Source organism: Silurus aristotelis (genome assembly GCF_946808225.1).
Source record: "Silurus aristotelis genome assembly, chromosome: 20".
NCBI lineage: Eukaryota > Metazoa > Chordata > Actinopteri > Siluriformes > Siluridae > Silurus > Silurus aristotelis.
Window position 1 is genome coordinate 17,522,752 of NC_139593.1, and position 16,575 is coordinate 17,539,326.

The 16,575-nt window shown below is 34.3% G+C and overlaps 1 protein-coding gene and 1 long non-coding RNA gene across 8 annotated transcripts in view; one reads left to right on the top strand and one right to left on the bottom strand.

Moving 5' to 3' along the window:
- The window catches only part of LOC310715822, a 182,163-nt gene extending 169,283 nt beyond the window's left edge, over positions 1 to 12,880 (bottom strand). Inside the window, exons 1-2 of the long non-coding RNA XR_014530397.1 lie at positions 12,826 to 12,880; positions 12,642 to 12,750 (exon numbers count right to left, since the gene is read on the bottom strand). This is a non-coding gene — a long non-coding RNA (uncharacterized lncRNA). The remainder of the gene's footprint in view (positions 1 to 12,641; positions 12,751 to 12,825) is intronic.
- Positions 206 to 9,968, top strand: LOC310715324 (uncharacterized protein). 7 transcript variants are annotated; one of them, XM_083521684.1, is made up of 8 exons: positions 206 to 315; positions 3,327 to 3,432; positions 3,893 to 6,068; positions 6,266 to 6,343; positions 6,511 to 6,543; positions 8,595 to 8,645; positions 8,749 to 8,781; positions 9,187 to 9,968. In XM_083521684.1, the coding sequence occupies exons 3-8, from the start codon at positions 3,908 to 3,910 to the stop codon at positions 9,444 to 9,446; spliced, it is 2,616 nt and encodes an 871-aa protein (XP_083377810.1). In that variant the 5' UTR covers positions 206 to 315; positions 3,327 to 3,432; positions 3,893 to 3,907; the 3' UTR covers positions 9,447 to 9,968. The 7 variants fall into 7 exon arrangements, 6 of the variants coding, with proteins under 6 accessions (XP_083377810.1, XP_083377813.1, XP_083377811.1 ...); XM_083521687.1 differs by lacking the exon at positions 8,595 to 8,645 and having other exon boundaries at positions 3,327 to 3,463; positions 4,025 to 6,068; XM_083521685.1 differs by lacking the exon at positions 3,893 to 6,068.
- Positions 12,881 to 16,575: the final 3,695 nt, after the last annotated feature.

Here is a 16,575-nt window from a genome sequence, read left to right on the forward strand (position 1 = left end):
TGAATGCATTTATGAGCGGTGCGGTCAGGTGGCCGTGATCACGCCCATAATATCCGCGGCTGCACCTGGTCATCCGTTTGCTTTCATTTTTGAAAATGCCATTTTACCATTCTTTGCCAACTTTAAAATAAACACGAATAACACGAAAAAAACACGAATAACAAGACTCTAAAATAAGTAAATAAATAAATAAACATGTGACAGCACGTTTTAAATACCCGGATTATTAAATGAGAACCCCCCCCCCCCCGCGCTTCCGGTGGAGTTGAGCGCACGTACGCACGCGGAGAGATCATCACAATGAAGACTCTGAAGGTAAGACTAATTAAAAAATTCAATTAATTGTTTTAAGCAAGTTTCATTTTATATCACATCAGTAATAAAAGTAGTCTAGCTGCACAAATCATAAGGATTGAAAAATGTATTATTGAATATAATTTTTTTTTGTCGTTATTTAACAGCAACAATTCATGCTTTACCCAATAATCAGTCAATTAAATATAAGTTATAACTAAGCAGCTTGTATTATTTATGTTTTGGTGAAAAAGTTGATTGAATAATTCACGTTAATGAGCTCATGATGCCAGATGGTGTGGTAATGAGGTTAGTGTATGAAAAATCACATGGAAAATTACTGGATCATACTTTAATACTGTAGTTTACTAGATTAATGTTGGGATTGGTGGCTCACTGGTTAAGGTGGAGGGTTACTGATGAGAATTTCAGGGTTTCAAGCTAAGTTGCCACTCTTGGGCCCTTGAGCAAGGCCCTTAATCCTTGTTGCTCCAGGGGCACTATATCATGACTGATATATACAATATATAAAAGTCTGATATCATCATTTTTCTCTTTGCTGACAGAAACAATGTAGTTGAGATGGAGAAAAGCAACCTGTTTCAGATTGATTATGTTAAAAAATACTAAACAAAACAGTGAACATCTGCCCATCCCCCACAATACACAACATGACACTAGTAGTAAGTATGAGGACGTCTAACACAAACCATAGTCCAGTTTGACAAGAGACCCAGTGAACATCTGCCCATCCCCCACAATACACAACATGACACTAGTAGTAAGTATGAGGACGTCTAACACAAACCATAGTCCAGTTTGACAAGAGACCCAGGTAACATTTGCCCATCCCCCACAATACACAACATGACACTAGTAGTAAGTATGAGGACGTCTAACACAAACCATAGTCCAGTTTGACAAGAGAACCAGTGAACATCTGCCCATCCCCCACAATACACAACATGACACTAGTAGTAAGTATGAGGACGTCTAACACAAACCATAGTCCAGTTTGACAAGAGACCCAGTGAACATCTGCCCATCCCCCACAATACACAACATGACACAAGTAGTAAGTATGAGGACGTCTAACACAAACCATAGTCCAGTTTGACAAGAGACCCAGTGAACATCTGCCCATCCCCCACAATACACAACATGACACTAGTAGTAAGTATGAGGACGTCTAACACAAACCATAGTCCAGTTTGACAAGAGACCCAGTGAACATCTGCCCATCCCCCCCAATACACAACATGACACTAGTAGTAAGTATGAGGACGTCTAACACAAACCATAGTCCAGTTTGACAAGAGACCCAGTGAACATCTGCCCATCCCCCACAATACACAACATGACACTAGTAGTAAGTATGAGGACGTCTAACACAAACCATAGTCCAGTTTGACAAGAGACCCAGTGAACATCTGCCCATCCCCCACAATACACAACATGACACTAGTAGTAAGTATGAGGACGTCTAACACAAACCATAGTCCAGTTTGACAAGAGACCCAGTGAACATCTGCCCATCCCCCACAATACACAACATGACACTAGTAGTAAGTATGAGGACGTCTAACACAAACCATAGTCCAGTTTGACAAGAGACCCAGTGAACATCTGCCCATCCCCCACAATACACAACATGACACTAGTAGTAAGTATGAGGACGTCTAACACAAACCATAGTCCAGTTTGACAAGAGACCCAGTGAACATCTGCCCATCCCCCACAATACACAACATGACACTAGTAGTAAGTATGAGGACGTCTAACACAAACCATAGTCCAGTTTGACAAGAGACCCAGTGAACATCTGCCCATCCCCCCCAATACACAAAATGACACTAGTAGTAAGTATGAGGACGTCTAACACAAACCATAGTCCAGTTTGACAAGAGACCCAGTGAACATCTGCCCATCCCCCACAATACACAACATGACACTAGTAGTAAATATGAGGACGTCTAACACAAACCATAGTCCAGTTTGACAAGAGACCCAGTGAACATCTGCCCATCCCCCACAATACACAACATGACACTAGTAGTAAATATGAGGACGTCTAACACAAACCATAGTCCAGTTTGACAAGAGACACAGTAAACTCCAATTTGTAAAATGGTTTGTCATGTTGGTATTCAGGCTGTCAGGAGGATGACTGGGTTTGATTCTGAAAAACATCAACACCAGACTCCAAGATTTGACCTTAAATTGAGCCAGTTACTGAATGACATGTGACCTTATACATTGCAGTATAGATGACCATGGTCAGAGTATTCTATCTAATGTTTATCCCATTGAGTAATCGGATAAAACACATTTTTTTCTTTATTAAAGAGCAATACTAATTAAAAAAGAGAAAATAAGAACTGTCTTTTACGATCAACAGTTAGTCTGTTTTTCTTTTTAGAAAAAAATTATATTTTCATTGCTGATATTACATCCAAGAATATCTGTGAAAACAAAACCAATTTAGTTTATTTAATTGCCACATTAAAACTCCCTCCACAGTGGCCGCATAGAGTAGTTTATTGGGAACTATTTGTTTATTGAAACTCTCAATTGATCTAACTCATGTATTTATTTATTGATTATTGCACAGTATATCCAGATGTGGTATTCTTGTTTTCAGAAAATTTGCTTGAAATTGTCCACGCATTTAATGCCTGTATTTATTGCCAGCTTTAAAAACGCGCTCCGCTACCTGCTGTACACAAACACTGCGGAGAGACTTTTTGAACTATATATATAAATACGACCAAAATGAGTGTGGCGAGAACTACACGAAGCATCGGTACATTGGGGGAGATGTGCATATTCAGTGTGTCTCTTTCCAAATTGGTGTTTTATATCCTTATATTTACTGCTGGTGTCATAATATGCAGTACAATGCAGTACATTTGTGATATATACATTTTGTTAGTGTGAAACTCTTAAAACTATTTATTAAACCCTCAACCATATCTCTTAATATGTAACTGTTTTGACATATTCGCCTCTAATAATTTTCTTTTTCCCAACAGAATTGTAAACATGATGTAGTCTCCTCAGTAGTATCGAGCCTAAATAAATGTGAATGCTGCAGTGGACCTTTTTCTTCTTTTAAGTGGTTTGGTGTCAAATGTAAAGGTAAATATTTTTGAGAGATTTTTATTTAAATGTTTTCTATAAGCTAATATATAGTCTTGACATTGCAAATGTATGTTTAATTTATGTTTAAGATGACTTTTCTTTTTCGCTCTCTCTCTCTCTCTCTCTCTCTCTCTCTCTCTCTCTCTCTCTCTCTCTCTCTCTCTCACCCACCTACAACCCTTTACATCTCTCTGCCTATATAACTATATCTATTCTTATTTCTCAATCTCTTCCTGGAGTTCTGTTGGTTTCTCTTACTTTATCCCATTTTATTCTTAGTTTCTTTCTTTATCTCATTATCTCTATTTCTTTATCATAACCATACTTTCAGACACAGTTTATCTATTACCTTTTAAAGCATCTTTTCTTGAATTAAATGTGAATAATTTAAAACCAACTTTATTATATCCTCAATCTAGTTTGTTTCCGCTTCTGGCATAAAACTTGCTACAAAAAGAACGTGAGCCCCAAAATGGATTTAACACCAGTAAGTGATTTATTGAATAGTCAGATCATTTGTCAATTTTTGCTTAGAAGTATACTTTTTGAAATGTTTTGGAAATGTACAAAAATAGTTTTGCTATTTCAGGATTCAGATGAAGAATCTTCTAATGAAAACATGTCAGATCAGGACTATGAACCAAATTCTGTTTCAGAAAGTTCTGAAGGGAGCATAGTGTCAGAAAATAAATGTCCTGAACAACTCTCAAAGACTACTGAAGTGTCCTGCTTTGAATCTACTGCAGAAACTGAAAATGAGAGAACATGCGAAGAAAACATGGGTGCAGATTCACTACAAAAATATGATCCAGTCTACCCAGCACAGCTTGAAAGGTCTTGTAAAAAAGACAAGCAAGTACAAGTATCGGAAGTTCACAATGAAGTAAGCTTTGGTAATGCTGAAGACATGTCTGTTGAGGATATCACAGGAACTGGAGAAGATCCATGTATGCAATCTTCAAACATATCTTCTACAGTAAACAAGAAAAATTACTGCTTCATTTGTGAAAAACCACAATCAAAATTTACACGGCACTTAAAAACCCATGAAAAATCAAATGTTGAGGTTGCTCAGGCTTTGGCACTGCCCAAACACTCCAAAGAACGTCAAAGACTTCTGAACAAACTACGGAACAAAGGGAACTACAAGCACAATGCAAATGTTTTAGCGACTGGGTCTGGACTGTTAAAACTCAGACGTAAAGCAAAGAAAACATATAATTCAAAAGATTATGTGTCTTGTATGTATTGTCATGCAATGTTTCTCCGGAGGGATCTCTGGCGACATGTTCGAAATTGTCTTTTCAAACCTGTGGAAGATCAGGCAGAGTCAGGAAGAACTAGGGTCCTGTCTTTAGCAACAATGTCTAATACAGGGCTCTGTCAACAAATATCACAAGGTGTTTGGAAGCTGTTATCTGTGATGAAAGACGATGACATCTCTACTGCTGTGAGGAGTGACTTCTGCATTCTTCAGCTTGCCCAGTCTTTTTTTAATAGACATGGACAGGATACCACCAAATATGACTACATTCGACAGAAGCTCAGAGAAGTTGGAAGACTTCTGCTAATTCTGAGAAAAGAATTTTCAGTGCAGACTTTCGAAGATGCTGTAAGACCTGCAAAATTTAATGTGGTTGTTCAGGCAGTTAAGATGGTGGCTGGGTATAATGAAGAAAATCATTCTTACCAGATTCCAAGTCTTGCCCTTAAATTGGGCCACTCACTTAATAAAATATGTGAAATCATACATTGCAGAGCACTAATGGCAGAAGACAGTGAGACAATAAAGTCAACCCAGACATTCAAAAAGCTGTGTGAAGCAAAGTGGCCTGAATTTGTTTCTCATGCAGCTTTGACCACCTTGAATGAGGGGCGCTTTAATAAGCCATCCACCCTTCCTTTCACAGAGGATGTACAACGTCTTCACCAGCATCTTGAAAAGGTTGCTGATTTAGCCTCTGAGAACTTGAAACGAATGCCATCACCACAAGTTTATGGGGAACTTTGCAAAGCAACACTAGCCAAAATAATACTTTTTAATCGAAGACGTGGAGGAGAGGTTGCAAAGATGCAACTAAAAGGTTTTCTAGAGAGAGACACATCTGCCCTACATAAAGATGTTGCTGTTGGCTTAACAAAGTTTGAACAAAAACTTTGTGCACATTTCAGTCGGGTGGAAATTCGAGGTAAAAGGGGACGAAAAGTAGCAGTTTTGCTATCGCCAGACATAGTTGATGCCTTAACGCACCTCATTAGCAGAAGAACGGAGTGTGGAGTCCCAGAAGAAAATGTATTTCTGTTTGCAAGGCCCAGCTGTTTGACTCCATATCGAGGGCAAGACTGTCTGAGAATTTATGCAAATAAATGTGGTGCACAGAATTCGGAACTCCTCCGATCAACGCAGTTACGCAAACATATTGCAACTTTGTCGCAGGTCTTAAACCTTAAAAACCATGAATTGGACCAAGTGGCTGACTTTTTGGGCCATGATATTCGCGTCCACAGGGAGTATTACAGACTTCCAGAGGCTACAACACAGCTGGCCAAAATATCTAAACTACTACTTGCCATGGAGAAAGGTTCACTTACAAATATTCAGGGTAAATCACTGGAGGAAATTGAAATTGAAGGTAATACTACTAAAGATACAAATTACATTTTTAAAGTACATTTATAAAGGTTCAGAAATTCATATCCTAAATATACAGGGCTTAGATTTTTAACAATTTAATATTCATTACATTTTAGAGTATCTTTTTCTACTCTAACATTTGCAATATTAAATTCACTTGATACTCAATCTTTTTTTTTTTGTTTTTTTTGTTAGATAAGTTAGACTTTACTGATTCTGAGCAGAGTGAAGACAGTGATGCTGAGATGTATCCACAAACCCAAACAGGAACAGGTAAAAGCACATTACTGATTGTTTCTATGTTAGTCAGTATAAGACATGTATCATTTGGTGCAGTACTTCTGAGCTGTTACTGAAGCAGATTAGCTTTGATTCATGTCATGCAGACCAAGCTCTACTACTGTTTGTTATAGTATTTTTTTTAATTTTTTTATTCACAGATATTGACTCTGCTTTAGAAGGCCCATCTCAAGGTTTGATTAGAATAAAAAGTTTTGCTCATAAGTTTTGCTCATAAGTTTTCACACCCTGGCAGAATTTATGATTTCTTGACCATTTTTCAGATAATATAAATGACACAAACACTTTTCTTTCACTCATGGTTAGTGTTTGGCTGAGGCCATTTATTATCAATCAACTGTGTTTACTCTTTTTAAATCATAATGACAACAGAAACTATTAAAATGACCCTGATCAAAAGGTTACATACCCCAGTTCTTAATACCGTGTAATACCTCTTTAACATTAATGACAGCTTGAAGTCTTTTGTGGTAGTTGTGGATGAGGCTCTTTATCTTTTCAGATGGTAAATCTGCCCATTCTTCTTGGTAAAAAGTCTCCAGTTCCTGTAAATTTTTGGGCTGTCTTGCATTAACGGCACATTTAAGCTTTCCCCTGAGTGGCTTAATGATATTAAGGTCAGAAGACTGAAATGGCCACTCCAGAACCTTCACTTTATTCTTCTGTAGCCAATGACCAGTCGACTTGGCCTTGTTTTTTAGATCATTGCCATGTTGGAATGTCAGAGTACGTCCCATGCGCAGCTTCCGGGCGGATGAGTGCTAATTATCCTCCAGTATTTTTTGGTAGCATACTACGTTCGTCTCGCCATCAATTTTGACCAAATTTCCTGTGCCTTTGTAGCTCACATATCCCCAAAACATCAGAGATCCACCTCCATGTTTCACAGTAGGAAAGGTGTACCTTTTTATAATAGGCCTTGTTGACTATTCTACAAATGTAGCGTTTATGGTTGTGGCCAAAAAGTTTAAATTTTGGTCCCATCGGAGGCTTGTCTCTGTGCTGTTTGGCGTATTGCAAGCGGATACTTTGTGGCATTTGCATAGTAATGTCTTTCTTCTGGCAACTCGACCATCCAGCCAATCATTTTTCAAGTGCCACCTTATTGTGCATCTTGAAACAGCCACATCACATGTTTTCAGAGAGTCCTGTATCTCACATGAAGTTATTTGTGGGTTTTTCTTTGCGGCCCGAACAATTTTCCTGGGAGTCGTTGCTGAAATTTTAGTTGGTCAACCTGACCATGGTTTGGCTTCAACAGAACCCATTATTTTCCACTTTTTATTATAGTTTGAACACTGCCGATTGGCATTCTCAATTCCTTGCATATCTTTTAATATCCCTTTCCTGTTTTTACAGTTCAACTACCTTTTCCCGCAGATCCTTTGACAATTGTTTAGCTTTCCCCATAATTCAGAATCCAGAAACGTCAGGGCAGTACTGGATGAAAGATGCATGGGTCTGTAACCAGAAACTCATTGACCTTTTATAACACACACACACACTAATTACAAGCAAACAGATCACAGGTAAGGATGGTTCCCTTTAAATATTTATACAAACCCGTTTGTGTCAGCTTGTGTGCAAGTTATCAGGCCAAAATCACTAGGGTATGTAAACATTTGATCAGGGTAATTTGGGTAGTTTCTGTTGTCATTATGAGTTAAAAAGTGTAAACACGGTTGATTTGATAATAAACAGCTTTAGCCAAACACTAACCATGAGTAAAAGAAAAGTTTATCATTTATATTCTCCGAAAAAATAGCCAAGAAAGCATTAATTCTGTATGTAAATGTAAATTAATGAGCACAGCTGTAAACACATTTAAAGTATATACTAATTCTTTTTGGAACAAAAATGACTTTTGTAAATGTTTCAAATTAAGTTTAGATTGCTTTTGAATGCTTGAATCTTTGTTTTTTGTTTTTTTAATTAGGCTTAACTTTTTTTTTTTTTTTTTTTTTTATCTTTGAACAAAGATTGTCAAAAAAAAGACAAAAAGCACAACAAGAGCAACGAGCATGAACAAACTGGTAAAAGCACAAAAGCATATACAGAACAATGTACCTAAGCAATTGTATAGATCGATCATTTTAACTCTTTGTGACTGAGGATATTTTTCTAAAGATATAAAGTTTCACCTTAAATGTGTAGAACAAGTCATGAAATTTTTGACTATATGCCATCAGAGCCTTTATATTGTGCCATGCTATTCATACTGCAGGTGTGAAGAAGGCTAGGCGAACTGTTAAGGAATCTCTAGGCACCTCAGATGGTATGAGCATCTACCTCACTACCAGCATTTTCATTTATGTTTGATTCATTTCATGCAGGCCATGTACTACTACTGTTTTTATATTTTATTTTCCCATTCACAGATATTGACTCTGCCTTAGGAGGATCATCTCAAGGTATAAAAAGTATAAAATGTTTTAAACAACTAATCTATATCAGGAACTAAGCAACCATAAATTCAGATCTTTACATTTTTTGTTTTGGCAACTTGATATTTCGGAGTGGAATGTAATATTACAAATTGGCCAACAGGTAAAACAATCTTACAAGGATAGTAACAACACAACCAAACATAATATATAAAGTGCTTTTCTTATTAAAACAAAGAGGCAAAATCTTGTTTAAAAAAACAGCAGCCCATCATTTTTCTATTCAAAGAATTAGTAATCTGTACAAGACTTGACTCCTTACAAGGGTCGGTAAGAGTTTGGCTGTTTTGGAGAAGTGGGAGATGAGCTGTGGCTGTCAATGTGTTCACCCCAGGTTTCAGGAAGCTCTTTTTTTTGTGTGTTTTTTTGTAGTGATTCACGAAAACTCTGCTGAGAGGGTGGATGCAAGAAGGCAACAGAAACGTATATGGTCTCCAACAGAAGTCTCTGCAGTAATGAGACATTTCCGGCACCACATTGCAAGGGGCAAACTTGCTACAAAAATTGAATGCCAGCAGTGCAAGAATGCTGAGCATCCTGCATTGGATAGTCGCTCTGTCCAAAACATACGAGATTTTGTGAGGAATCGAGGCTTAATACTTAAAAAGAAACAGTCACAAAATAATGAATAAGTTTTGTTATTTTTGTAGTTTTACTTTTGGTTGTTCAGTATTTTTTATAGGATTTGTTCTGCATTATCTGCTTTCCAAAAAATACTATGTGGTCACATAAAAGCATTTTCTGTTCAGTATTTTTTATAGGATGTATTATCTTCTTTCCAAAAAATACTATGTGGTCACATAAAAGCATTTTCTGTTCAGTATTTTTTTATAGGATGCATTATCTGCTTTCCAAAAAATACTATGTGGCCACATAAAAGCATTTTCTGTTCAGTATTTTTTTATAGGATGCATTATCTGCTTTCCAAAAAATACTATGTGGTCACATAAAAGCATTTTCTGTTCAGTATTTTTTATAGGATGCATTATCTGCTTTCCAAAAAATACTATGTGGCCACATAAAAGCATTTTCTGTAATGTTGCTTAAAAAAAAATGACTAACATTTTCTTCTTGTTAAGAGACAAACAGTTGCATGTTTTCCTTGCTACACAAACATATAATGGATATTTCTTAATATACAGTGCTGTGTACAATTTGCTGAGTCTGGTCTCTTGTCTTCACGTATCGGGTGTGTCCCTTTAATACACTATCGTCCCTATTGTGTTTGTGTTAAATCATTCGTCCTCGTATATCAAGTATGTCCCTTTAATACACATTATATTCACTATTGTGTTTGTGTTTACCCATGTTCCATTAATTCACATTTGTCCCTTTAATACACCCACATGACACTTTTGTGTAATGTATAGCCAATGTCCTTATAAATCACGGTAGTCTTCATAATTCTGTGTTTTGTCATAGGCGGGGATTTTGTGTCTAATTATTCAATGTCCTTATAACGTTGCATATTTTCTGATTGTTGCATTATAGGTTGTGTTGTGTGTAAACAAACTTTGAAGTGAGATCTATGTTGTATGATTTAAAATAGATTTTTTGACATCCTCCACATCTCTGTATAACAACTGGAAAGGGGTGTCCATCTAATACACCAAAAAACTGGTTTGGGCTGAAGTGTCCTTGTAATACACATAAACCCGTATGTGTGTGTGTGTGTGTGTGTGTGTGTATATATATATATATATATATATATATATATATATATATATATATATATATATATATATATATATATATATATATATATATATATATATATATATACACACAGTGTTGGGCAGTAACACGTTACTTTTTACAGTAACTAATACTGTAACACGTTACTTTTAAAAATAAAGTAACTCCGTTACCGTTACCGTATGGTGCGTTACCTGTTACTTTTATAAATTAATTAATTTCGTCTGAAGTGTAGACTACAGCCTAACCTGCTTACAGCAGCGTCGCATTGTAGGATTGGTGGATGAACCACTGTAAACAGGAAAAAGAAACACTGTAGGATTGGTGGATGAACCACTGTAAACAGGAAAAAGACGCACTGTGGGCGTGTCTCCGTTTATTCAGGTCTGTGCGGCAGTAATGGCGAATCGAGGCGAGAGCAAGACGAGTTTCTCAAAGTGGAAATATGCTCATTATTTCACTTTAGTTGAGTATAAAGACAAAAACTTTTGAGGCAAATGTAAGCTGTGTCTTTCTGGTTCGAAGCTCGTATCTACTGCGATAAACAGCAACTCCAATCTGTTGAAACACCTCCAGGACCTCCATGCCTGAGGAGCTAGTAGATAGAAGCTAACCCGGTTCTGTTTTCATACTTCAGCAGTGAAAGGAACATTTTTAAGGCTCAACACAACAGCAGAAGCCACTTTAGTTTTTGATTGTGAATATATTATTCAGCTTGTTTTGTTATTTATTTCAGAAATCCTTGTGATATATTTAGTTTGTGCTGCTCTAACTTTAATAAAATAGTGTTTAAAAAATGATTGTGTTTAAGTCAGTTTTGTGTTTGTATAGAACATAACGCATAAAAGGGCATTAATGGGAACATTAAAGAAGGTTCCTTAAAAAAGTAACTAAAAAGTTACTTTTAACAGTAACGCATTACTTTTTGGTGTAAGTAATCAACAAAGTAACGGAGTTACTTTTTGAATGAAGTAACAAGTAACTGTAACTAGTTACTATTTTTTAGTAACGAGCACAGCACTGTATATATATATATATATGTATGTATGTATGTATGTGTGTGTGTGTGTGTATATATGTGTGTATGGGTATGTATATGTCCATAAATTTATACTTAATATGTAGGTAAGCCTCCCCCCCTTTATACATATGTATAATAATTTTTTTTTTTTGTATTATTTAATTGTACTTTTTATTGTAATTATATTCTTTTTTTTGTTGTTGTTGTCCATAAAGTTTTAAAATAATAAAGACAGTTTTGAAAAAAAAAAAAAGTTACATGCCAAATCATGTTTCGACAGAAATATATATACATATATTTCAGCATTTTTCATCTATTGGGAAAATATGAATTCTCATATTCATAAGCATTATCTCATTAAAATCCGTAAAAAAAAATGACAGTGAAAATCAAGTTTTGTCAAAAACATGGCTTTTTTCCATACAAAAATCCAAGTAATTATGAAAATATGAATTTTTAATATGAATTTGCATAACTGAATAAATAACCAATACAAAAGGCAATAAGTAAATAAAAAAAGAAACATTTAAATGAGAAATCATGTTTTGAAAAATAGATGGCTTTATTCTCATAAAAAAGTAGGAGAGTTATTATGAAAATATACATTTTCATACTCAAACAAAATGTTAATTAAAAAAATGTTTAAAAAAGGAATACGGGACCGAAAAATGTGAGGACAAATCAAGATTTGACAAGAATTTGACTATTTTTATAAAAATATAATAGTTAATATGAATTTATCAGCATAATTTCATAAAAAAAAAAAAAAAAGTTAACAATGGCAGAAAGGTGATGGTAACATGACTTTCATTTTGAAAAAAATTTAGTTTTTCAGAAAAGGTATGATAGTTATGGTAAAAATATAAGTTTTCATATTCAGAATCATAATGTCATAAAAAAAAAAAAAAAACGTAAATGGGTGCAGTAAGTGAATGAAAATACTGCCATATCACGTCGTTAGATTTTTATCATGCCCAAACAAAACTTAATTCTTGGAGAGGTTTTCCATACGACCTGCGATGCCCGTAGGCCTTTCTGATATCAGGTAAGAAGAAATACACAGCAATGCAGCAAATGTTCTTCCTCTTCTGGTTTATTGCAGACACAGAACGTATATATACACATCACAGAGAAAAGGCTGACCTAAAGTTGTTTCCTGTTTAGACAAGAGGATATACTAGCCGGAGATGTGTGATCCCAGATAAGGACTCCCTGTTTACCTTACAGACTAACATCATTTACGATTAGACCTTTGTCTGTTCAGTGTCTATAGAATATTTACATTCTATAGACACTGAACAGACAAAGGAATGTGTGTGAAACAGTGTGAAAACCGTCTTAACACTAACACACGTTTTGACAAAAATGATTATTGTTATGAAAATATAAACTTTCGTACATTTCAGGAAAAAAAATTTAAAGTGCAAGAAGTCAGTGAAACACATGAAATGACAAAGTTTTGACAAAAATATGAGTTTTTTTTTTTAAATGTTGTTATAAATATATGAATTTGCATTTTATTCGAAAAATTCATGAAAAACTGTTACAAAGTACCACGCATAAACAAAAAAAACCTAAAAATATTACATGCCATCTAATGTTTTGACAGAAATTTGAGGTTTTTCTTTTTTTATCTTTTTAATCTGTTAGGAAAATATGTATTTTCATATTCACAAGCATAATTCAATTAGAAACCATTAAAAAGTGAAATAAGGGGAAATAACATGACATTGAAAAAAAATCTCATTTTGTCAAAAACATGACTTTAAAAATAATGTTTTGACTAGTCTTTTTTACGGTGGACGAGAAGTGCAAAACACATTAACAAATCCAAAAACAAATTAACAAATCCGAAAACAAATTACCAAATCCAAAACCGAATTAACAATTTCAAAAACAAATCAACAAATCCGAAAACAAATCAACAAATCCGAAAACAAATTAACAAATTCAAAAACAAAACAACAAAGCCAAAAACACATTAACAAATCCGAAAACAAATTAACAAATTAGAAAACACTAACAAATCCAAAAACAAAATAACAAATCCAAAAACAAATGAACAAATTCAAAAACAAATTACCAAATCCGAAAACAAATTAACAAATTAAAAAACAAATTAACAAATCCGAAAACAAATTACCAAATTCAAAAACACATTAACAAATCCAAAAAACACAACGACAAGCCAGACAAACTGGAAAAGGTAGGTATAGTTTGCGAATGGAAACTTACAGATCATTGGACAAGACACCTGTCAGTCAAGATATACAGGTAAGTGACAGGTGTCTTGTCCAATGATCTGCAAGTTTCCATTCACAAACTATACCTACCTTTTCCGGTTTGTCTGGCTTGTCGTTGTGTTTTTTGGATTTGTTAATGTGTTTCGTGCAACGATTCAGACAAACCAGAAAAGGTAGGTAGTTTGTGAATGGAAACTTACAGATCATTGGACGAGACACCTGTCATTCACCTGTATATCTTGACTGACAGGTGTCTTGTCCAATGATCTGTAAGTTTACGTTCACAAACTATACCTACCTTTTCCGGTTTGTCTGAATCGGTGCACGAAACACATTAACAAATCCAAAAAACACAACGACAAGCCAGACAAACCGGAAAAGGTAGGTATAGTTTGTGAATGGAAACTTACAGATCATTGGACGAGACACCTGTCATTCAAAATATACAGCAGGTATGAAATCTTATAACTTTGTTTCTTGTACATGTGTAAAATTGTCCGTTTACTTTAAACTTTTTTATATTATTTGGATTAGTGCACCTTTAAATATAAAAAAGAACAGAAATAAACATTGGCAAGCAAGGAGACACTGGAATTAATCCAAAGATACTTTGAGGAAGGAAATTCATATGCAGTGATGTTGAAGATGCTGCAGTATATCATGACAAAAAGATCTAAGAAATTTTACGGTTTGGCACATGTTTTACGATGGATGACCTTCCTAACGCAACCCTTCCCATTTATCCGGGCTTGGGACCGGCACTGTTTGTGCAACTCTAATGGCTGGGTTCGGTTCCCTGACCGGGAATCGAACCCGGGCTGCGGCGGTTAGAGCACCAAATCCTAACCACTAGACCACCAAGGAACCCAAGCTGTGATAAACAATAACAGAGACAACTTTCTTGTTAATAATATACTTCTGATGGGAAAATTTTATATACAAAATCGAAATACTTGAAACCAACGTTTTTTGTTTTTTTTTTGCATTTTATAATGAGTTTATTTCTTTCACAACAGACCTAAAAGTGATTAGAAAGAAAAATGCAATGAATCTTTTGTCCTTCATAGAAAAATATGATTTACAGAATAAACCATAGCCCTGTTTATTTTTACCCTTTTTTTTTTACTTTAAACCATAGCCCTGTTTATTTTTACCCTTTTTTTTTTTACTTTAATTTGATGATTATTATTATAAATTGTATTTATGTATGTGTATATATTTATATTTTTATGCACCTGTTCTGTGTATTGTAATGTAAATTGTACATGTTATTGCCAAGTTGCTTGTATATGGTTAATTGCTTAATAAAAACATAAATAAATAAATAAATAAATAAATAAATAAATAAATAAAAGGGGAAAAAAGTTGTACTTCCTGTATATTTTGAATGACGGGTGTCTCGTCCAATGATCTGTAAGTTTCCATTCGCAAACTATACCTACCTTTTCCGGTTTGTCTGACTTGTCGTTGTGTTTTTTGGATTTGTTAATGTGTTTCGTGCACCGATTCAGACAAACCGGAAAAGGTAGGTATAGTTTGTGAACGTAAACTTACAGATCATTGGACAAGACACCTGTCAGTCAAGATATACATGTGAATGACAGGTGTCACGTCCAATGATCTATAAGTTTCCATTTACAAACTACCTACCTTTTCCGGTTTGTCTGAATCGTTGCACGAAACACATTAACAAATCCAAAAAACACAACAACAAGCCAGACAAAATCTGTTAGATCATTGGACGAGATACCTGTCATTCACCTGTATATCTTGACTGACAGGTGTCTTGTCCAATGATCTGTAAGTTTCCATTCGCAAACTATACCTACCTTTTCCAGTTTGTCTGGCTTGTCGTTGTGTTTTTTGGATTTGTTAATGTGTTTTTGAATTTGTAATTTGTTTTCGGATTTGTTAATTTGTTTTTGAATTTGTTAATTTGTTTTCGGATTTGTTATTTTGTTTTTGGATTTGTTAGTGTTTTCTAATTTGTTAATTTGTTTTCGGATTTGTTAGTGTGTTTTTGGATTTGTTGTTTTGTTTTTGAATTAGTTAATTTGTTTTCGGATTTGTTGTTTTGTTTTTGGATTTGTTAATTTGTTTATGGATTTGTTAATTTGTTTTTGGGTTTGTTAATTTGTTTTTGGGTTTGTTAATTTGTTTTTGGATTTGGTAATTTGTTTTTGGATTTGTTGTTTTGTTTTTGGATTTGTTGTTTTGTTTTTGGATTTGTTAATTTGTTTTCGGATTTCTCGGCCACCGTACTTTTTTCATATAAAAATAATAATAAAAAAAAAATTACAAATTGACGATCATGTTTTGACAAAACGTTGACATTTTCCAGAAAAAGTATGATAGTACGAGTTTTAATGCTCATAAGTTAAAATTTATTAAAAAACATTAAATGTGGATAAACGAACAAAAAAAGTTTTTGTCAAAAGTTTTTTTTTTTTATTTAATTTTTTCATAAAAATAAAATATTTAATATAAAAATATGAATTTTTAGGCTTAATTTAATTAATAACTGTTGAAACTGCAAAAAGTGAATGATGATGGTGACAACAGATTTGTTGTGAGAAAAAAATCTGTTATTTAGGTTAGAGTTACTGTGAAAATATGAATGTTTATATTCATGAAAAATCATATTTTGACAGAAAACATGACATTGGTTCATACAAAAATTATAATTATGAAAATATAAATGTATATATTAATAATATCCCTTGCAAAGTACAATATGTACTTAAAAAACTAAAATATGTCACATGCCAAATCGTGTTTTGACAGAAATATGACTTTTTTATA

What these genes read in the sequence shown, in the direction of transcription:
- LOC310715324 (XM_083521688.1), top strand. An exon ending in TTTAGAAGGCCCATCTCAAG is followed by an intron (nt 6,544 to 8,748) that starts GTTTGATTAGAA and finishes TCCCATTCACAG; the next exon opens with ATATTGACTCTGCCTTAGGA. An exon ending in CTTAGGAGGATCATCTCAAG is followed by an intron (nt 8,782 to 9,186) that starts GTATAAAAAGTA and finishes GTTTTTTTGTAG; the next exon opens with TGATTCACGAAAACTCTGCT.